Consider the following 22,547-nt stretch of genomic DNA (forward strand, 5'->3'; position numbering starts at 1 on the left):
TCGAAGTAGGTCAGGATTGGGTTTGACTCCTGATTCTGTTAATTATTTGCTTCATTCATTCATTCATTCATTCATTCATTCAGTGACATTTCTGGAGCACCCACTATGTGCTGGGCAAAGTTCCAAGCAGTTGGAAAACAAAGCCGAAGAAAACACGGCCCCTTCCCTCAAGGTGAAGACCCACCGTCATGATGGAGGCAGTGATTATGGTGCAGGCTGGTGGACAGAGTAGGGGCATGCAGGTCAGCCGGGGGGAGGAGCACGTGTTCTCAAGGGCAACTCTACATCTCTATATAAAAAGAGCCTTGGGTCACTGATCTAGTCGGAAGGGTCTGTTGAAGCTCCATTTAGCTAGTACTTAAAATAGGATAAGAAAATATCAGAAATGAGGGGAGACTAAAAGATTATCGAGGCTCTTAAAGGAGGCTCTTAAGCTACCCCGTGGCTTACCACTGATGGGTATCCTTGGCAAAGTGACTCGACCTCTGCCTGCCTCGGTTTCCTCATCTGTAAAGTAAAGGCGATAAGATCCACATCCCCGGATGATTATGAGGTTTGAATAAAGCCGAGTGTAAGAATGCACATCTCCAACTGACACATGGCATGCTCTCCATCTGATGGGAAACCTCCATGATATAGTATGAATGTTTGGGGGCGCGTTAGGCCAGGGCAGGTGCAAGAGCTAAGCAAAGTCACTCCACCTGTAAATGTCTCATCCCACGCGCCCTTCCTCCCCCAAGCGCATTCTCTTCAGCTCACGTTTTCCCGGCCCAGCTGCCCTGAACGTTATTTACAAACCTCTGTCCAAAGGGTCCCCTGGGTTCCCCTTCTAATCCAGGGCCATTTCGAGTCTCTATAACCAAGGCTGTAAATGGGGTGAGACATTTCACACCATTGTAAAAATCAGATGTTAACTTTAATTCGTTACATATATATATTTTTTAAACTTCTAGTTTATTTTAAAGAAAGACCATTACATATATACACTTTAACCTAACTGAGGTTGCAACTCAAAGGCATCACTTTGAAGTAAAAATTGTACTTTTAGCCATTGCATTGAACACAGAGCGGCTCACAAACCAGTTGGCAGAGTTCAGGTCAGTCGTGAACTACTTTTAAAAAACGCCTCGCTCCCACTTACATTCTTGGTGACATCTGGATGCCTTTCGTATGGAGGCACACGAACATTTAACTGCTCAAGAAGAATCGTCTCAGGGGAAGCACCCGGTGCCTTCCACCCAGAACACCACCTGAAATTTGCCAGGAACCGGGGAGGGGCACAAGGGGCCATTTCAGAAACGCGCCACCACCACTGTCATGCAGAAACTGACCTCAGTGACTCAGCGCCACGTCCAGGCCCTTTCTGCCTAGTGAGCCCGGGCTGCCTCCCAGGGCTGAGCCTAATATCATCACCTTCTTCTTCCCTGTGGCTTCCCTGTCACATGCTCGTCTGAGCTCCCCGAATAGGCCCCAATATTTAAATCTCTTATCACAAAGCATTGCAAGAGTGGATTTCAGGCAGCCTCTGAGATTAGACTATACCCCTGCCGTGGGCAGGGAAGTGTCTTACCAAGCGCGGTACCCATGTCTGACAGCCAATAAATACTTGTCGGCCTGAATTAATCTCGTCAGATTACTAAATGTCTCATTTCGCAAAAGGACCACGTCAGCCTGGAGAGAATTTGCTTCTTTGCCCCAAATCAAGTGTTTTCTTTCTTTAGGTGTCCATTTTAACCTAAAGAATCATTTATGAGCTGGAAAAGCAAGATTTTTCTCCCGTTAGACAAGGAAAAATAATGGCCGAATGAATTGTAAAGCAGAAGGTATGTTTTTTCTGAGGTCAATAAGGATGAATAAGATTCTTCGACCTTTGCTTTTAAAAAATTACACCTTGATAACTATCAAATGGTTAAAATTTTTAAATTTCTAGAACATAATTATATCTAAGCTGTTAGAGTTCCCATCTAAACGGCTGGTGTTTAGGGTGGGCAGTTTCCAAGTGTTTTTGCCCATCACATGTAATAAGTAACAAGTATAAATAATATTCAATACATTAACATTTACAACTAACATGTCAGTTGAAAATGGTTTTTTCATGGACTTTTGCTCATCTGCACTGAAGAAAAATTCAAATAAATCTCTGCTTTTAAGTACATGGCGCGTGCCCTCTATGGGAAAATCTCGATCCACAGAGGATGTGTGATGAGCACTTCTATTTTCAATCTGCTACTTCTTAGGGGAATGAATCAGCTCATGAAACAGTGAGAATGTACTTTGGGTAGCACAAAGTTGGCTTCTGTGGAATCATCTCTGAGTTACCGAGTCCTGTAGGGCTCCTAGGTAAAGCAAGGGTAGGCGCAGGCCCATAGGAAGAAAGCCTGGCCCTCTCTGTCTACCTGCCTTGCTTCTCCAAGCCAGGCCGCTCCTCCCTGGTCCAGATGCTGGTGCTGAGCAAATGACAAGGTCAATGACCATGGGTTTAGGGAGGGGTTTGTCAGCTCCTCCTTCCTCATACATAGAACTGCTACACACACACACACACACACACACACACACACACACACACACACACATACACACACACACACACACACACACACACACACACACACACACACACACGGGCCCTGCCCTCGTCTGCTTCTGAGGATGGCTCTGGAAGAAGGAGGAAGATGAGGCCTGGGCAGTCAGGGTCTGTGGTCATTATGTCAGCAGGTGAGGAGAAGATGGCATACTGTGCCCTGAGAATCTCTCCCAGGGGCACCCACTCCACAGTTTACAGAGCTCTCTCACATGCTTCATACTGTCTGATGGATGCACAGACATGAGGCCACCAAGGCCACCAAGGCAGCTGCCCGTTCCCAAGGGCAGAGGAACAGAGAGGAAAAGGTCCTTTGGCTTTAGATCTGGGATCAATTCACAGTGGGGACATGGGCAGGTTCCTGGTCCTCTGTGAGTCTCCCTTTCTTCATCTGTAAATTAGCAGTATAAATATCCCCCTCAGGTTGAATGAAAGATCCCAGTTCGGGTCTGGCCTATAGGTGACACTCACTAGATGTCCCGTAATCACAGATGGGCAAGCTGAAGTTCAGAGGGGGTACAGAAACTCTCTGACGCTCTCTATGACCAGCCTCCTGCCCAGGCAGAGATGAAGACAAAGCAGGCCCTGTCCTTGGGGACCTCCAGCTTTGGGTCAGATGAACGCAGAGAACGGACATGGGGTAGGGCAGGGAGAAGGTTATGTCCCAGCTCACGAAGCCTGGGTTCAGGCTGCAGTAGCCTGGGAGACATGGCTGTGGGGTCTGAGGGACCCGGAGTGCCCTTCTCCCCTCCGGATCCCTCCTGCCCTCATGCCAGGTGGGTGTCTAGCCTCCACCCCTTCCATCGCTCATCCATATAACAGATTTTATCAACCACACAATGTAGATTCAGTAATAATTTATTCATTTTCCAATTTTATGCACTTAAGCCAACTATAATTGTCTGTCAAAGTTTCTGACTAGTCTGACCTAGTCAGGTTCCAGCAAAATCCTATCAATGATAATAATAGCTAACATTTATTGAGCACTTACTCTGTTTCAGGAACTGTTCTAAGCTCCTTATCTATATTACCTTATTTACTCCTCACAATCGTCCTAAAAAGTAGATATTATTCTTAGTCCCACTTTACAGATAAGGAAATTAAGGCAAAGTGTTGAACCAGTTTGCCCAAGGTCGCTCAACCATGTGGGCTGTTTTCAGGTCCTGGCCGCAGTGACCTCCCCAAACCAAAGTCTTCTGAAGTTTCGGGCAGCCTTTGGGCCCAATTATGGGATGAACGAGGTTTCTACAAGATTCCAAGAACACTGGAGATTGTGCCTGAAACTTGCCTTTGGGTACCCAGCTGGGAGGCCAGGCTCAAGCGGGCCTCTGTTTAATCACCTAGACAGGGGGGGTTACAAGGCAGGAAGCACTGACCCCCCAAGGGAGCCCTTTGGGGCTCCCCATTGCTCTACCAGAAGTGACAGCCTCTTCTCTGCAGCCCCCCTCCCCTGCTGGGAGCCCCGAATCCCATGTAGCCCCTGTAGCCTGAGCCTCTGGCCATGCCACCCACTGGATGGCTGGGTAGAGTATAGGGAGTGGCAAATGCCTCTTACAGAAATCAAACAGAAAATGTTCAAGATGCAATTGTTCCCCTATCCATGGTTTCACATTCTGTGGTTTCGGTTACCCATGGTCAACTGCGGGTCGAAAATATTTAATGAAAAATTCCATAATAAATAATTCATAAGTTCTAAATGGTGCGCTGTTATGAGTAGTGCGATGAAATCGTATGCCATAACCCTTATTTTACTTATTAATGACTCCCAAGACATGCTCATAACTTTTATTACAGTATATTGTTATAATTGTTCTGTTTTATTATTAGTTAATCCCTGTGCCTAATTTATAAGTTAAACTATCATAGGTATGAATAGGAAAAAAAACATAGTACTATCTGCAGATTCAGGCATCCACTGGGGTACTTAGGATGTAACCCCCACAGATACGGGGGCGGGGGGGAGGGGACTACTGTACTCACAGGGCCAGCAGCACAGAGCCGTGGGGAATGGACTGTGAATTTCCCTCCTGGAGTTCCTCCAGCTCCTCCAAGAGGGGGCGCTGGGATCATCTTACCTAAGGGAGTGGTCCCAAATTTGGACCTCTCAGAAGGTGGTGCATGGACCCTAAGAGCATCTGAGAATTTCCTTTGGAGCTATGTTCTCCCAGGAGGGTCATCTAATGTACATGGGGGCTCCTAAACAGCTGGAGCCCTAGCTAAAGGCCAAGGTCATGGCTCTGGCACCCTGGCCAAGGGCTCTGCCTTCCAGCCTTCTCATCAGCTCTGGTTCCTGGAAAACAAAGGTGTCTCTGATTTGAATCTCTTTGGTAGTCAGTCACTGGCCTGGATGCGAGGGGGAAGGACAGGATGACATGAGGTTCTCCATTCTCTGGGATTCTGGACTTTCCCTAGAGAAGGCATGCCAGGGACAGAGACTACGAAATAGAGAATCTAGAGAAATAAGCTCTCAAATATATGAACATTTGATTATGACAAAGGTGCCAAGACCATAAAATGGAGAAGGGTCAGTCTTTTAAGTGGTGCTGGTAAAACTGCATAGACACATGTGAAAGAATGACGTTGGACCCTTATCTAAAACCTGATTAGAACACCTACCACCACCACTATTTAAAACACCCCATCATCCACAAAAGGTAGATAACGAGAGGGGGTGGGGCCCTTAGGTGAAGAACCTGAACTTGCAAGATATACCTGTAGGCACCCTACCTCTCTGCATCCTCGGCTCCCCCATGCCTGTTAGGACAGGTCTAAACGGCTCCGTTTTGCAAATGGATTGACTAGAACCAGAGAAATGAGGGGAATATTCCAAAGGCACATGGCTATTTCATGGAAACATCAGGACTTGAACTCAGATCTCTTAATTTTCAGAGAAAGCGTAGAGGGAGAAAAGGAGAAAGAAGAGAAGCAGCCAAGGGCTTTTCGGCTACCAGAGAAGGTCCACTGGGTCTGTGGTGGCAAATCCCAACTCCCCTCAACTTCTCTGAGCCCTCCTCTTATTGGGAGACGTTACAGCCACCTGTGTGTGTGGGGGGGGAGGGGGGATTCTAATGAGCTACAAAGCCCATAGATAGCCCTTCAGTGCTTCCTACCACCATATACCCCAGGGAGAACCAAGTACTTCTCTGCCTAGCCTGAGTTGGGGCGTCCCATTCCAGCATGGGACTGAAGTTGCCAAGTAACCGGTCTGTCTCTCCCTCAGGACCTGAAGGCAGGAGCTGTGTCCAGAGCTTCTCAGAATCTCCCACAAGGCCTGGCACAGTGACAGGCAAAGTTTGGTGAGCGATGAGTTAGTAGATCTAGCATTCCAGTCCTCTCGTCTGTGAAACAGGACATCTGGGCCAGCAGACATCTGGTGTCTCTTCCGGCACAGGGTGGGACATCCAACCTGACATCATGACCCATTCTATGTAGGGGGGCAGTACCAGGACTCCTGGATGCCACCGAGGCCTCCAGGGCTGGCAGATAGTTAGCTGAGAGAATAGGAGGACTGTCATGTGGCCTCAGTTAACGTTCTCCATCGCGTGAAAAGGCAAACCTCACCCAGAGAGCCCAGCAGAGGAAAGGAGTCCCAGACTTGCCTGGTCACATACAGGATGGGTCCCTGCAATCCTACGGGCACTCCACGAGTGCTCTCCCATTGTCCCTGTAACCCCCAGGCATTTATGGCAGAGTCTGCTTTATTTCTGAAGAGGGGTAACTGCAAGTATCTAGCCTATTTGATGCACAGAGAGGGCGTGCAGTGTATTGGAGGGATTACAACGAAAGAGGAGAGCGGGGGATCTCGAGCAGATGTTCCTCAAGTCCTTCTTCCTCCTCTGTCCCTAATAGCGGAAGGAGGAGAACCCGGCAGTGGTTTCCATCTTCCCATTAACCTGTCTCTGGGGCCCCTTTTCTCTTTGGGCCTCAGTTTGCTTCTCTGCTAAATGAGATCTGCAACAAGACAGAGGGTAAACTCAAGAGCCGGGGGTCGAAGGGAGGCCTCACTACAGTGTGGGTATGCTGGGCGGAAACTATGAGGGCCCCGAGATGACAGTTGTGACTGGGTGCCACCCTCACTGGCCACAGGGGGACTCTGCCTGCCACTCGATGAGTCAGCTTCCCCGCGGAGCCCGGACCACAGGCAGGAAAGGCCGCAGGCCCAGAAGCACAGGCGCTTAGTCACTGTCTCCCTGGCATAGAGTGCGGGTCTCACCCTTGAGTGCACCGAGTACACAGGGGACACAGACACACGCGCTGGGGGTCACACTTGTCTTTCGTCAAAGAGTGGGCACAAATTGGTGCACACAGTCCCCTGAAGCACATTGGGACAGCAGGACCCGACTCAATGAGTAGAGGCCGGGCGCACGCCCGCCCACATTCACGCTGTGCAACAACCCCCCCCCCCCATGCCTCCACTCACAAACAAACGTACTGGGATATACTCACAGGTGGCCTTAACCTGGGTCGCTCATTGGTGGCCTTAACCTGGGTCGGCCCACACTCAGGAACCAGACACTAATTCTTCATTCATCCTTCCAGCCAGTAAATATTTATTATCCCCAAATATATAGTCCTGGAAGAATGTAAGCGATAGGATAGCAGGCGGGCCCTTGGTTTGTTCTGCTAGGATGGGGTCTGGCACATAGTAGGTGCTCAGTAAATGCAGATATAGGGAAGACGAGTGGAGATAAGGGACGAGTGGCCCAGAGGGGCCGGGAAGCCCAGCGCCTCCACTTGAGCCTGGTCACGAGCAAGCACGGAGACACACGTAGATCGCCCCTCTCCGCATTTAAGCCCCAGCCTGGAGCCTGTGACCTGCCTCCAAACGCAGCGCTCCCGGAACGCCAGCGCACTGTGTGCCCGCGCCTTTTAACACGCTCTAGGGAACCGTCAGGACCCGTTTCTGCTTCCAAGGAAGTCTCTTCTGTCCACACTCCCCGATTTCTTCTGGACAAAAAAAAATGTACGTGAGGGTGAGGAAGGCAGGGAAACGGGGCGAAGGCGGGTCCAAACTGGTACTGGCGCAGAAACGCCTAGAGGGCCTTCGTAAATTGTCCAAACTCCAGCATTTCTCAGAGCGAAAATTCGGACCCAGGAGGAGAAGGGAAAGGGATTTCCCTAAGGCGAGGGTGGAGACCCATCGCGGTCCATATATCCGCACTGTGCGCCCTGCGCCGCGCGCGTGCCAAGCTGGACCTCAGCGTCGCGGCCCTAACCTTCCACAGCCTTGGAGCGCGTGGGAAAACAGCTGCTTCTTCCCCGAACTGTCGCCCGCAGTGCCTCTGCGAGGTGCTTGGAAGCTACGCCCAAGCTCTGTGGCCCCCCGGTTTAGAAGGAGAATCTGCTCCGAGACAAATCTGCTTTAAGAATCCAGTGAAGCGCGCGCGGGTTCCCTCTCTGTCTCGAACGTGCAGCGGCTCCGGAGCCCAGCAGCCCGACCTTGCGGTTCGAAGTACACGCGGTGAACTCTCGGGGAAGGACAGGTACTTGGCGGGTTGTGGCGCCTCCTTCACCTCTTCTCTCCCGCCAGTATCTCTCAGTAACCCTCCTCCCCTAAAAGGCACTCCGAGTGCGGCGGAGCCCCACCGCGACCCTCCTAGCTGCCTCTGGAGCCAGAATCCGAAAATGCTCGCTACCCCACATCGCCACCGCGCTCCCCAGCCTGTCGTTCCTCTGAGCCTCCACTTTGCGCGTCTCCTCTCCGCCCGACTTCAACTTCCTTTCCACTCCTCCCTTTCTTCCTTGGTGCCGGCAGTCTGCGGTGGGGCCGGGCGGGGGGCGGGGGGCGGGGGGCGGGTAGAGAAGAGGGTCTTTGCTAAGGAGACAGAATGAGCTGGGGATGAGGTGTGGGAGCGGGTCTGGTGCGTCTGGGGCCCCCCAGGACACCTCACCGGACACACCAGAAGCTTCTGCTGCACCGGGTCAGCCTTTCTGGGGATACCAGCTTCCAGGCAGCTCGGCGATTGCCGCGCCCCAGCTACCCCACACCCTTGTACTGGGTAAGGAAAGAGCATCTTGCATGGAGGTGGGGGTGTCGCTATTTGCACACCTGTGGACAAGAGAAGGTGCAGGGCTGTACCTCTGGAGCGGAGGTGTCTGGGGGAAGGGAGGTCACCAGTAATTCTGATCTCTGAGAAGCACCAGCCTGCGGCTGGGTGGGCTTGCTGGGTGGAGTAAGGTGACTCCTCTTTCCACAAAAGGGCCCTGTTTGGAAGAAGGGCCTCGGTCTCACAATCTAGTGCTATCCAGACAGCATGTGGCGCCTAAGGCCCCTGGGCATGGAACCGCTGGCTTTCACTCTGAATTCATTTGCTGGACGACTTCACCAAGTAGCCTGGCCTCGCTGTCTTGGTTTCCTAATCTGACGGTCTACCTGTCATCTTAGCAATTTCTGGGGAGCCCTGTAGCTGCGGGGGTATGTGGCCAGGTGGCGCCTGGCAGGCGTCATCCAGACGCATGACCGGGCTCTCACTGCCCCACCCAAAACAGTGCCTGGGCCAAGGTCCTTTGGGGTCGTGGGAGCGCAGTTCGCTGAAGCTCTGGGTGCAGGGAGTTCTCTCCCACCCAGCATTCTCTTGGAGCGCCACCGCCAACTCTCCTCCCTTTGCAAGGAAAGGCGCACCGCTGTATCCTGGCTTTCCGGCTCCCCATCCCATGCCGGCGGCGCCCTGAGCGCTCCGAGCAGTTTTCCCTTTCTTTCCCTTCCTGTCGCTTTGGGCACCCTGATCCAGAGATCAGCGGAGTAGCCTGAACCCCAAACAAACACGCGAGACTCCAACCCCTCTCACCCCTCTGTAACTGCCAAGACCAATGTATTTCCATTTCATATTTCAAATTGCCACCCAAACAAAGCCGTGCGCAGAGCTGCGGGAAGAGAGAAACCGGCTGAGGCCAAGATAAAGGTACGTCCCCAGAAAAGTGTGCCCAGCTGCTCTCCAAAACGAAAGCCCTCGGGGACTTTGGCGAAATTTTATGTACGGTATTTTAACTCGTTTTCCTACCGCCGGCCGCGTTTTGCAGCGCGCACAGCTGAAGGCTTCAGCAACTCCGGAGTAGCCCGCGGGCGGCGGTGGCGAGGTGCCCAGCGAAGCCCATGGGGATCTTGCTTTCCTAGTAGGGACGGCGCAAATGCCCGAGTGTACAAGGTCACCCTACTCAAGAAATACCACCATCAGCACAAACCGGGGTCTCCGACTCCCCAAAGTCTCTTCTGCAATTTTCTTGAAACAACTTACAAAAATTTTCTTCCCCAAAGTCTTTGTGTACTAACACAACACATAAGGGGGGGGGGATCTCGATCCATGTGGTAGTTATACTGGGGTTCACACACAGAACTTTCCGCTCAGCTGTGTACTTCGCTGTATGTAAATTATTTATAGGGAGGAAAACTTTCTACAAATCGATTGATTTAAAATACCAGACTTTTAATCCCGGACTTCTGTTTTTCTATATAAGAGCGTATGTGTCTAGACCGGATTGTTCCAGCAGGCTACAGAGTGAAAAATTGAAAGCATCTTCCTTCCCAGCGCCCGTTCCTTCCCCGACCCTCGAATGGACCAAGGGTCTGCGATGTCATAGCTCCTTGTTTTCCCTGGATCATCCTCAATCACCTGCGGGCTCTTACTGTTTCTGCCTGCATCTCGCTTTCTCGATGTCTTTTTGGGGGTCCCGTTCGAAAACACATCCTGGTTCTTGAACTAAATTCGAATACGCCCCGGCCCCGGGCGGAGTAGACATATTTTATGGTGTGTGGCGTCTGTCAGTGCGTGGAAATGAATATCCTCAGCATTCAAGCACTGCGTCTAATTCCTCAAATGAGGGCCAGACCCTCAGTGGTACCCCCAAGGGTCTCCAGCCTGGCCCGCGTCTCCCCAGACCTCTGCGCTGAGAGCCTTGCCTTCGAGGCCGCTGGATGCGAAGGTAGCAATCCGCTAGCGACGAAAACCTGCGTGCACCGAATCGAAAGCGAAAGAGAAGAGAGAGCAGGGTTGCTCCCCGAAGCGTCCCGGGGCGCATGGCGAAGGCCCAGCGCGCCAGCGGCGGCCCGGGAAGTCGGCCGAGGGTTTGGGGGCGAGGTGCCGGAGCCCCGGCCTCGGCCAGCGAGGAGGCTCTTCATGCAGCTAAGAAATGTCTTCTCCGACCTGGCGTGTCTCTTGGGGCTCACGCGGCCAAAATCGGGCTAGGGACAGGCAGGGACTTAGGAAGGCCGAAGTGTGGAACCGGACCCTGGCGAGGTCGGGATTGCATCAGGCGAGAGAACCCAGTGAAGCTCTTTCGTAAAAAAACGAGAAGGTCTTTGTGCGGGAGGGGCCTGCCAACTCATCTTGTTCGTCGTCCTTTCACTACTGACAGGGAAACGGGGGTCCAGCGAGGGGTACAGACGACTGCAGCCTGGGAGGATTTCTTCCCACCTCCACTTTCGGTAACTAGAAGATCAGCGAGTGGAGACCGAGGCGGCTTACTCACTCCTTTCACATGGCCCTGGCGCGCCCCCCAGGCCCGCATCTCACTGGCTGAGGACCCCTTGGGCTCGGGAGTGGCTCCCGGGCCTAAAGTCGGGGAGGAGGCCTTGGAGCCTCGCCTCCCGTTCACTCGGGTGCAGTTAAGCAGATCCAGGAACTGGTATCCGGCCCCAGGACCGACAGATCTGGGAAGGAGATTGCGAGGTCAAAGCTACCTGAGGTGGGGGCCGTGATCAGCCAAGGCCCAGCCCTGAGCCCAGCGCCCAGCGCTCCCACTTGCTCCCCGCTCCTGGGAACACCCTAAGGCTTTTTCTTTCTTTCTTTCTTTCTTTCTTTCTTTCTTTCTTCTTTCTTTCTTTCTTCTTTCTTTCTTTCTTTCTTTCTTTCTTTCTTTCTTTCTTTCTTTCTTTCTTTCTTTCTTTCTTTCTTTCTTCTGCCGCATTTCTTCCCCTTTTGAATACACACTCTGATAAATGTGGAAGGGAATAGCTGTCAACACGTGCCTCAGTTTCCCTCCTTGCTGACCGTCTAGAGAGCCAACTTCAGAGGCTCTTCTCCCAGCTGCGTCTGTAAAGGGCAGAGCCTCTTGGTGCCTTGGGCTCCTCATCTTCCACCTAACGTGCCTAATCTCTTTGTACCAGGGCCAGAACTCTCCTAGCCAGGGAAGCCGTTGCCGAGAGAAGGATGAGAACAGACAGCGCTGTCCGTTGTTTGTGGCTTTGCCCTGAGTCCTGCCTCCATCTTGGGCAGCCTGGGAGTGCGGTCCTGTCAGTTCTTCCAGGCTGCCTGCTGTCCCAACACGCAGCTTACGGATTCACTCAGAGCAGGGGCAGGCGCCTGTCCTGTCCTCAGAACTGGGTTCTCACAGGTTCACGACACAGGGGCTGATGATGGAAATGTGGAGGACAGTGGGCTAGACTCCTGCTGTCTCCACAGGAGACATTTACCACCCAGTGAGGCCTTATTATTATCTCCCCATGATGCAGATGAGGGCAGGGTGTAGAAGAGTTACTTGCTCATAGGTCACACTGTGGGTAGCTCAATGGCTAACGCAAGGAAGGCTCAAGCTGGCATGCGAGGGCCCAGTAGAGCTCAGAGAGGATACTCAGAGGAGGCTAGCCCATTCCCCTTTCCCTCTGAACCTGAAGGCTTCTCCCAAACAATCTCGATTCTGAGGGTAGAAGCAGTTTGGGATCTCTCCTTGCCTAAAATCTCAGCCTCTCCATGAAAATCCAGCACCATGGGAGAGAAAACACATGAGTCTGCTGGCTTTGTACAATGAAGCTTCATAGGTTTCCCAGTTTGTGACTTGTTCTCACCTAATAGTCCCAAATGACATGGACAAGGAGGGGCCTGGGCGAGGCCAGGAGGCAGGCCAGTGCACGTGGACAGGGCTGCGAGACCCCCACTGCCTGAGTGTGGAAGGGGCACCTGTGTGGAGCTGTGTCTGTGATCCGAGTGCCTGATCTCATTCCAACAGGAAGGTGGAGAGGAAAGGTGGAGGAAGTGGAGAAAGGCCGCCGGATCTTTCTAAATCTGTTCTCAGTCCTGTCCTCTGGGTTTGAAAGTGTGAGACTATGTTCAAGGCTACATGAATGAGTGTACTTGATGTGTGACCACGCTGGCTCATGAGTTAGGGGTTTTGTGTTTGTGTGTGTGTGTGTGTGTGTGTGTGTGTGTGTGTGTCTAGAATGCAATGTGTAGACAGGCATATGACTGTGTGAATGTTTGTGTGTGTCAACAACTACCTAATGAACTAATTCGGAGCCTGTGGGAGAGCCAGTTTGAGTGTAAGAAAGTGCTTTGCCATGAGCTGTTTCCCAAAGGTTACTCTGTCTGCCAAGGCCGCCACCGTGTTCCACCTCTGCCCCAGGCCTGATGCTTCTCCATCCCGCCTGGATCAGCTCAGCCAAAGCCATCACCCTGTCAGCACCAGCTCATCTAGGGCCCCGCCTGAAGCCCAAGGCTTCAGGGGGGACTGTGTACCTAGGGCTATTAGTCCAGAGAAAGTTTTCCCCACTTTTCTTGGTTTCCCTTGTTGCCAGCTTGGGGCTCACCAATCTCTATTCTGTGGAAGAGAAGGCCTAGGCTCCTGGTCTGCCCTGGACTCAGGCCGGCCTTGAGAGGCTGTCTCCTCCACTATGGTCGCTGCGCTCTGGGGGCCCAGGCCTGCGTTCAAGGGGGCTTGGAGGTCATTTAGGCCTTGAGTTCCTTGTGGGCCCAAATCAGGACCCAGAAACTTCACTCTGCCCCAATACTGAGCCGGCTGGAGATCTGCGGTTTCCTGTCTCCCTTTGGGGTCTGCCCTAAACTATTGTTCCAAGGTCAGCCACCGTCCTGGGCTTGCGAGAAAGAAACGCTGGGGAACTCTGGCCTGCCCACCTTCTCGCGGCGAGCCGCGCTCTGGGTCCCCCGGATTCGGGTCTTTCGTGGCCTCAGGTGTCTGTGGACCGGTATTCGTGTGCCGCCCCTGTTCCACGGCTTCGGGGCGCGCTCCGCGGACTGCGCTCCGAGCTCCCAGCTGGGTCCGCACCTGCAACGCTCCCACCTGCGGCGCCGCTGGTGGAGCCTCCAAGCTGGAGGGGCTGGGGCCTTGGCAGCAGGGTACCCAGTGCCTGAGCGCTGAGCCGCAACTGTTTCCCGCCGCACGCCTGGAGCCGGTGGGAAGCATCCGCTTCCATGCACCCGCGGGCAGCGCAGAGCGAGTGGCTGGGCACACGGCGGAGCGGGGGTAAAACAACTCCAGGTAGAGTTTAGCAGCCAGAACGCTCCGCGACCTTGGCCGTGGGTTGTGTGTTTGGGGGGTAAATATGAAGGGGGCTGGACGGATACCTTGGTCCCCTCGGAGCAGGCGATCTCCCCTTTTTCAACTCGGATTCACCCACTGCTCGGCCCCGCATTTCCCCAGCCAGCCAACTCCTGCCTCCCGCAAGCCTAAAGTGTTTCGGGGGTGCCGAAGCCACGGGCCCTGGGGTCCCCAGCCCCGAGGGACCTGCACGTGCACTCACCGTAGCAGGGGACCTGCAAGGCCGCGTTGTGGCTGCCGCTGCCTTCCTGAAGTTTGAGGCTGCCGTCCGGGGGCGTCTTGCAGGCGCCTCGCTGCAAGTAGAGATGCGGTTGCGGCGCTGGCGGCTGAGGCTGCGGCTGCGGCTGCTGCTGCGGCGGCGGTTGAGGGGCCGGTGTTTGAGGCTGGGGCTGGAACTTGTTAAAGGAGCCCCGCGTCCCGGCGCCACTCTCCAGGGGTGCCGCCAGGTCCTGTTGCCCCGCGCCGTAGCGGGCCCGGCTCTTGGCGTCCCCGAATCCCTGCCCTTTGGCGGCAGCGGACAGGAAAGTTGTTCCGAACTTATCACCGCTGGGGTATGCCCTAAAAGGCGACGAGCCCTCCCGATTCTGTGACACCGGGCTGTAGTAGGCGTCCATGGCAGCAGCCGGCGAGTCGCTGTAAGAGACGCAAGTCTCAGCATTCATGCCTAGCTTGCGCGGGCGACGGGCGGGGGCGCGAGCGGGAGCGCGAGGACGCCACCGCGCGCCTGGCCGGGGAGTTGGGGAGGCGAGGGAGCGAGGAGGCGGTGGCTGCGCGCTCCGCGCCGGCCTGCTCCCTCTCCCCCTCCCCTCCCGGGACTGACTCTCTCTCTCTCTCTCTCTCTTTCTCTCTCCTTTCTCTCTCAATCTCTCACCCCCCTCCCTCCTCTCCCCACACCCCCAACAGCTGGCTCAGGGAATGAACGGAGTGCTGTAAAAAGATTCAGATGTTTCGGAAAGTTGATCAGGTCTCCCAAACCCTTTTAAGGTGTTTTTTTTTTTGGGAGGGGGGGGGAGGCAGGTAAAGGAGAGTGAATTTTTTTTCTCGATTCTCTCCTTCCTTCTCCATTCCTCACCTTCCTCCCCTCTCCCTACTACCCTTCCACTGTCCCTGCCCCTTCTTTTTCTCTTGTGGAGATGCTACTAAATCGCTCACAGAGGATTCCACCCAGAGACACCCTAGGACTTTTCCTATTCTAGGAGGGGCGGGGAGGAGTCAGGACCCTCAGGGCTGCTGAGGCGAGGCTGAGAATTATAGGATCCCGGTTTCGGCCTAGGGGAGCGGAGCATGCAAAACTTTAGCGACAGATTAAAACAAAAAACAAAAAAACCTAACAGGTTTTGACATTCGCAGTCAGATGGGCCCCTAGCCTCCGTGCACACGCGTCGTGTGCACACTTCCTCACGAATTTGGCAGCGCAGCTGCGGGTCTCCAGACTGATGCCTTTTCCTCTGTATTTCCAACCCCTCTTCCCCATTCTCGGTTGGTTCACGAAATTAACACACACAGGTAGCACTCGTCCTGTGTGTGGCCATTTTCACGTCTGGTTTCCTATTTCTCTCCCCTGTGGGGGCGCTGGGTAGGGGTGCCAACGGGCCTGCGTTCACTCATCCACCGGGAGAAACTCCGGATGGGCCAGGCTTCAGAAGCTCTAGAGCGCTGCCCCTCACTTCTCTCAGCCTGGGACACAGACGCTCACTCCTCAGGTCTGCGTCCTGACCAGGGGATTTTCTGGCTGGCTGGGTTGAGAGTGTGGAGTTAGGAGACCCATTGGCTGTGCCCCAACGTCACGCTGTCACCTGCTCACCACTTGGGGTGAGGCAGTCGCTAATCTCTGATTTGATCGTTTGTGGTTTCCCTCGCTGACGCATAGACGCGGACGTCAGGGCCCTGGGACCCGCCACAGCAAGGGAAAAAAAACTTTAACGGTTCGTCGAACCCCTTCCATGCGACCAATCATCGACTGCGCCTCACAACAACCGTGAGTGGTGAAGATTAGGGTCCCTAATTTTTCTATGAGCCAACTGAGGCTCAGAGAGGTTCCATCACCTGGCCGAGGTCACACAGCTCATACGTAGCAGCTCCCGCCTTAGAACCCATGCTAAATAAAGTTAGCCCCCTCCACCAAGCTGGAATAGCGTTGCCGACAGCGAAAACGCAAAGAACAGAGGAAACGGATTTCCAACTGAGGAATGACTCCGTCTGAAGAACACCAGTTAGAGCAGCCCTCAATAAACTGCAGAGAAAGTCTGCGGATGGAAGACAAACCTTGAGGGAGTCTGGCAGTGGGGTGAGAGGTGAAAGGGCAAAGGAGAATGAGAGAGGTCCTGAGCACCCGAACCCAGGAATGCGGGTCAGAACTCAATCTTCTGCACCTAAGGTCTCCCCCCCAAAAAAATATACGGAGGTCGTGCTTCAACCCCCAACCTCATCAGGGCTAATTCTCGCCCCCACCCCATTCCCTTGGTATCTCTGCTCCTTGCTCTGCCTCTGACTGTGAGATCCCACATCTGGTTTTCATCGCGGGTTACCTTGAAGTGCTCGTTAATAAAGATATTCCGCAAACCATGGCCTGGGGTGCAGTAGACCCTCCCCCACCCATCCGGACCACGCCTTCTGGCCCAAAGACCTTAAACCATGTAAGGATCTTAAATTTTTTTGAGAGCCTCATGTGCCCAAAGCCATAGGTCTTTCTCCTGGCCACCCCAACAAACAACAATCGAGCGATGCTCATCTTATGCCCATTTTGCAGGTGGGTAGACTGAGACTCAAAGAAACAGCTAACTTTCCAAGCTCAGATAGCAAAAAGGGGGTGAGCCTGCCATCATCTCAAATGCTCCTGTTCAACTGAAGTTTCTTTCAGTTCTTTCTTTGAACCTTCCAAGTTCTGCATCCCCTATTCTCACCGCTGCTCTTTTGGTTGGCTAACGATTTGGGGTTCGGCCTAAAGTCTTATTCCAGAAAACCCTCCCATCTGTCCCAGTCTACTTTGGTGCTTTCATTTGCCGCCCTGCATCCTGGACTTTGGACTTCGTGGTTGCCTGGTGTTCATCTTGACCTCACTAGTTGGAGATTCCCCCAGGGCAGCCTCTGCCATGCCCGGAACCCCACAAATCTCTGTGGAATAAAATATTAAAACCAGGGCTGTGGGACCCTGGGTCCTTTCCACTGCCCAGCGAGGCGCCAGTGCCCAGTGCCCTTGGTTTCCTCCAGCCAAGGACAATGAGTTGCTCTCCCTCTTTATGAATCAAGCAACAAAATCAAGAGCATTCGGCCTCTCCCAGGCTGCACAGGAACTGTGAGTTCTCTCAGAGCAGGGGCCAGGCCTGTCTTGTTCACTACAGGGCTTGTCACATCATAAGCACTCCTAAAATGTGTGTTGAATGAATGAATGAAAATGCCATGTGGTCGGGGCTTGGAGGTGCATTTTTTTTTGCCCAAGAGTTCCAAATGAGCAGTCTACTCTGGTCCCGAGTGCCCAGAAGCTGCCTGCAAGCACTCAGATGGTGGCAGCACCCCACCCCCCCCCCACTTCTACTCTCCCTCATTTCAGGCCTAGACACAAGGGGAAGACTATGCGAAGCAAAACACAGAGGGTGGGGTGGAGGGAGGAATGACCCCAAGACAGGTACAATTGTGCTTACCCGATATTCTTGGTAACTTCTTCACTGTCTGCACTCAATGCAAAGAACTGCCATGTTCCAGGAAACTTTGAGAACTGCCTCTCACCACCTACCCACCCTGCGCTTTTATTACCTGCTTAATTATTGCCCCATTACTTAGCCTTTTCTCAGCCACCTGGAGATTTAAAACTCCCTGAGCACTCAGGCATAGCATTTGATGTTGTCAGCGGGAATCCTTTCTGGTGCAATGAGGTCATATGTCCTCAGAACCATCACGAAGGCCTTCTGCCTTTCTATATTGTACCTTAGAGTTGGACTCAGAAAGAGTGAGCGTGTGGCTGAGTGAGAACGTGAATGTGGGCTTGCCTGGAACTGCATGAGAACATTCTGAGCGTGTCATTTGCCTCACAAAAACCACCACCTACCTCCACTTCTAAGACCCTTCAAACACACCTTTCCGAGGAGGATGCTAGTAAGCGTAGCTGGTTATTTCTATGCGCATTGAATCGTTTGTCCATCGGCCCCTCCATCCATCCTTTCATCCATCCATCCATCTATTGTTGAAAGCTAAGCCACTCCCGCTCTGTCCCTCTTCCAGGGTGCAGGTCGCCCCTGAAGCCATCTGGCGATGCCAAGGGCGGTGAAGCCTAGTTCTGGCCCCAGCCTCTGCGCTGTGTTCTCTCTCCTGAAGCTAAGGCTCCTCCTGCTTTGCTGTTTGTCTTTAATCTCTTTCTGCTGCTCTTGCCAAGCCTGGCCCTTCCTTGCACTTCCAGTCACTTCTCTTAGGCCCTGGAAAGGTGGGGGTCAGCAGGGCCCTCTGCTTCAGGTCGTGCACCTCCATCTCCTCGGCAGGCACCCTCTTAGCTGCCCCCTTCCTCCCTTTCACATCTCCCACTCAGCCCTCCTGGAAGCAGCTTCCTCCTTCCTTGGGGGCTGAGCACACAGCCAGGGAAGGGGAAGTGATGGAGAAAAGTCTTTCGTTGTCAAGGCTGAGTGCTCAGTGTCACCTCCTCTGGGAAGCCTTCCTTCAACACCCTCGCTGCCACTCTGTCACATCTGCTCGTTTATTTCCTCTGCAGCATCTACCCTGATCTGACATTATCTCTCGTTTTGGTTGATTTAGTTCGTTTAGTGGCTGTCTTCTCACTAGAATGTGAGTCCCTGGCTGCTGTCTCTCAGGTAGGAAGTCTAGTGCTTGGCACATAGCACGTCTCAGTAAATATCCGTTGAATGAATAACTAAAGAGTGAATGTACCAATAAATGAATGAACTGAATGAACGCATGAATATCGGAGGAGCATTGCCCCAGGTCTGGAGAGAAACGTCTCAGTCCCTATGGCTCAGAACTGGAGCTCCTGAGGTCACAGTTACAAGACTGAGCTGGCCATGTCCCTGACCAGGGTGTGGGGGAGGCGCTCAGATACTAGTTTCCTTCAAGGGGAAGGACAGACCCGGAAACACCTTCTTTGGTCTGAGCTCCTGCCACCCCTGTCCCCTACTGCACTCTCTCCACTCATCCTTTGGACAAACCATGGAATCAAAGTTGGAGACACTCCAGCTCCACCCAGCGGACCCACTTATCTTCTCTGAGACCTCGCCTGACTGCCCCGAGCCTCGACTTCCATGGGGCCCTACTGCCTCTGCCAGCGTGAACGCTATGTGGCTTTGTAAATTCCAGGAGGCAACAAAGAGTGCTCATAAATTTGGGGATGCCGAAAGGATACTTTGGACAGCTACGAGCGTTCAGGAAGAGTGAAGATATAAATGGGGGGCGGGGGGCAGAGATCTTCGCAGGAACCTCTCCGCCCTGCAAACCCCGTACACGAACCTCGCATTCTGTACGTAACGGTACTGCCAATCAGTCATGTGTGGAACAACAGTGACAAGTCACCTCTTGCACATTGAGATTTTTGCCGTCCTCACATTAGCCCCACGGTGGTACCGTTAGCCTCATTTTACTATGATTAAAAAAATCGAATCACAAAGAAGTCAAGCATTTGCTTAGTTATACGGCACAGCAGAGGACTTGGGATTCGAACTCGAGTGATCTGACACCAGAAGCCGCGCTCCTCGCCACTGAGCGTGGTTTCGGTACAGCCAAGTCCGGCCCTTAGAGACCTCTGCGGACAGGCGGGTTGAAAAGGTTACAGATCCCTCTCGGCCTGCAGGGCGCGGGGAAGCTCCCACTTCTCCAGCGCCGCAGGCGCGGGCACCACCGCGGCGAGTTGGGCCAGGGGCTCGGAGCGCTCGCCAGTCCCGGCCACACGCACTGACCCACCGTGTCCCACGCTAGGCGGAAGACCAGGCCGCGAGGTCCGCACCGGTGCTCGCCCCCAGCACCCAGTTTTCCAGACCCTGCCCCAAGCCCCTCCGGAAAGCAGACGTCGCGGCACGTCCGCGCGCTCCGCTCCAGGGCGCGCGCTGCAGTCCCGCGCCGCACCCCGGGTGGAGGCGGGCAGGGAGGCGCCGTCCTAGCTAGGTTCTTCTGAGGCTTCAGCACCGCGCTGGTGTGGGCACAGGACCAGGCAGGTGCGGGCAGAAGAGCGCCCGGCTGCTCTGCACAAGGACCCCCTGCGTGTGTGTTGGTGGCTGTCACTTAGGCGCCTTGAGCCCCGCGGCGGGACCTCGCCAGACAGTCCTTGGGACCAGATCTGCACCTGCGCCGGGTCGCCTGCTCTTCCCTCTCTCTCATGTCCCGCAGCTCACAACAGGACCTACACAAAGAGTTTAGGTGCTTAGCCTTTAAAGGAGCCCCGGCCCCCCTCGGCCCCTGGCAGGGAGAGGCCTTTGCAGGCATCCACAGCCCCGCCTACCATTCCCCGTGTAATGAGGCCGGGCAGCCAGGGGCTTGAAAGGAAGTCTGTGCTCAGGGGCACATCTTCATTCACCTGGGAACGGCGCAAACTCCCCGGGTGCAGGGTAATCCAGGCGTTCTAGGGAGTTGTAGTCGTTCACGCACTGTTCGGTCTTGGGTGTCAATGATGCACAGAGGGATGGATGGAGGTTTTTTCAAATGACCAATCCCGCTGCGTGCGCCCGTGGGAACGCCACCCCGACCCCCGATGCGCTTCTGGGACCTGTCTCCCGGTACTTGTGCGCGCTGGGCTGGGGTTCCCGCCTGAAGGTGCAGGCCAGGTGCGCGACGGAGCCTAGTTTCCCCACCCTCCTTCCCTTTTGCAAGAGCTCTCAGGGCGGGGATCTGGCGAGGCCCAAAGAAAATAGGGCTCGAAGCTCGTGAAACTAAGTCTCCACTCTGCGTGGCGGTCACTTTAGTACGAGATCCAGGAAGAAGTCGTTGGAACCGGAAGTCCTCCTCTGGGGTCCTAGCCGAGTACCCCTTGAATATCGGTTACGGCCCAGGAGATCGCAGATAACTAAAATCCACAGATAATTCACATGTCACTAGCCGCCCCGCCCCGCCCCGCCCCCCGCCCCGCCCAGTCAGGCGTTTGCACTGAAGCCCCCGCCGCCCATCCCTGCCCTCGTCCCTTCTTGCTTTCTCCCCTGTCTCTTGTTTCCCTGGAAGCAGCTCCTCTAAGGTTTAACAACGTGGCTAGAAAATATTGGCTCTGGGAAAATGGAGGCCAAAACACACCACCTCACACCCTTCTGATCCCTAGGAACCTCCTGGGATGAAACGAAAGAAGCATCTGCCCTTGTCAGCCTTAGTTTCAGGAAAGTATGTAGGCACTTTCTACCCATTTCTCCACTGGGGAGACGGAGGCTTCAGTAATGGAAGGAAAGGAGTATTGATGGCCAGGGGGAGCTCTGACACTGAATTCCCAGGTGCCTGTCTCTGGGAAGAGTGTTCAAAACTTTCAAGTCTCAAAGGAGGCTCTAAAGCCCAGGAGGTTAAATTCCACTGATCAGGGCAGAGCTGACCCCTTGGGACAAAACAGGACTCTCCCCAAAGTCCTCTTTGTTCCCTCAGGGTAGACTTCACCCCTTTCTCTCTCCCCCTACCCCGTACCCTTTCACTCTGCAACAGAGAGGCCTACACATCCAACTGACAGGCTATGGGGTCTTTTCTAGGTCCGTGGCACTGCTGTCTAGTAAGGGGTGTTTTTTCCATCCTATACCCAGAAAACTAAGCTGGGAGATGGGAAGAGGTGAGGGGCCAGGATTCCATGGGTGCGGGAAAGGGCCGGCTTCCTGATTCTCTCCTGCGTGGATCCTTGAGCTCAGCCCCCACTTTCCCCTCCTTTCGCCACTTTCCACTCATTTTCTCTCCCCCGGTCCCCAGAGCCCACTGGCACATCCACACTCCCTCAGAGCCCTGGCCTCATTCTGCTCCTATCACGTGAGAGCGCATGGCCCATAATTCCCTTCTCCTCTAAGGTTACATTTGTCCACTTGCTCCCTCCCCCACCCCCAAGAGTTCGTGGGCCGCCAGTAGCAGCTGTGTTGACTCCTGTTCCAACCCTCCACGCCCAACCCAAGTGTTGTCCTCATGGATGGTGGGAGGGGGCTCCTGGATTCTCTCAGAGACAGAGCTGGGCTAGGGAGCCTGTCTGTGGCAGAGAAGAGGCCTCTGAGGCTGGTAAAGGGGAGTGCGGGGAGGAGGAGGCAGCAAAATGCCCAGACAGCAGTTCTCTGCTAGGGCAAGAGCTCAGCTTTAGATTCAAGTCCGAACCCCAGTTCCGCCACTTTTTGGCTGTGAAACGTGGGCAGAGTGACTTCTTTCATGGACCTCAGTTTCATTGTCTGTAAAATAGGGATAATAAGAGCACCTACTTCATAGGATTAAATGAGATCATGCTCACTTAAGGCATTTTTCAGCAACAGCAATAAGATTTCCTTTCCATATCAGAGACTATTCAAACATTCTAGCCCAGCCTTAAAGAACCAGAAAGGACCAGTTGGGGTTCCTGCCCTTCAGCGTTTGGAAAATGGGTCATTTCCATCCTACTCCTCTGAGCACTACTCCTCCCTGGGTCAGGGTCCTTTTAAAGCACCAAGAGTGAAAAGGCCAAAGGAATTTGGAGCTCCCACGGGCAATCTGCTCTTTTAGTTGGTACAGGCAGGAGATGAGATGTATGTGTGTGTGTGGGTGGGTGGGGGCTGGAGGGTTTTGAGGA

General features: G+C 53.9%; 1 protein-coding gene across 1 annotated transcript in view; it reads right to left on the reverse strand.

Annotated features, from left to right (window-relative positions):
* The window catches only part of ALX4 (ALX homeobox 4), a 37,887-nt gene extending 23,247 nt beyond the window's left edge, over nt 1-14,640 (reverse strand). Inside the window, exon 1 of the mRNA XM_016146830.2 lies at nt 14,052-14,640. Within this exon, the coding sequence (XP_016002316.2) occupies nt 14,052-14,511 (460 nt within the window). The 5' untranslated portion in view covers nt 14,512-14,640. The remainder of the gene's footprint in view (nt 1-14,051) is intronic.
* Nucleotides 14,641-22,547: the final 7,907 nt, after the last annotated feature.

This window comes from Rousettus aegyptiacus, unplaced genomic scaffold, assembly GCF_014176215.1.
Source record: "Rousettus aegyptiacus isolate mRouAeg1 unplaced genomic scaffold, mRouAeg1.p scaffold_m13_p_5, whole genome shotgun sequence".
NCBI lineage: Eukaryota > Metazoa > Chordata > Mammalia > Chiroptera > Pteropodidae > Rousettus > Rousettus aegyptiacus.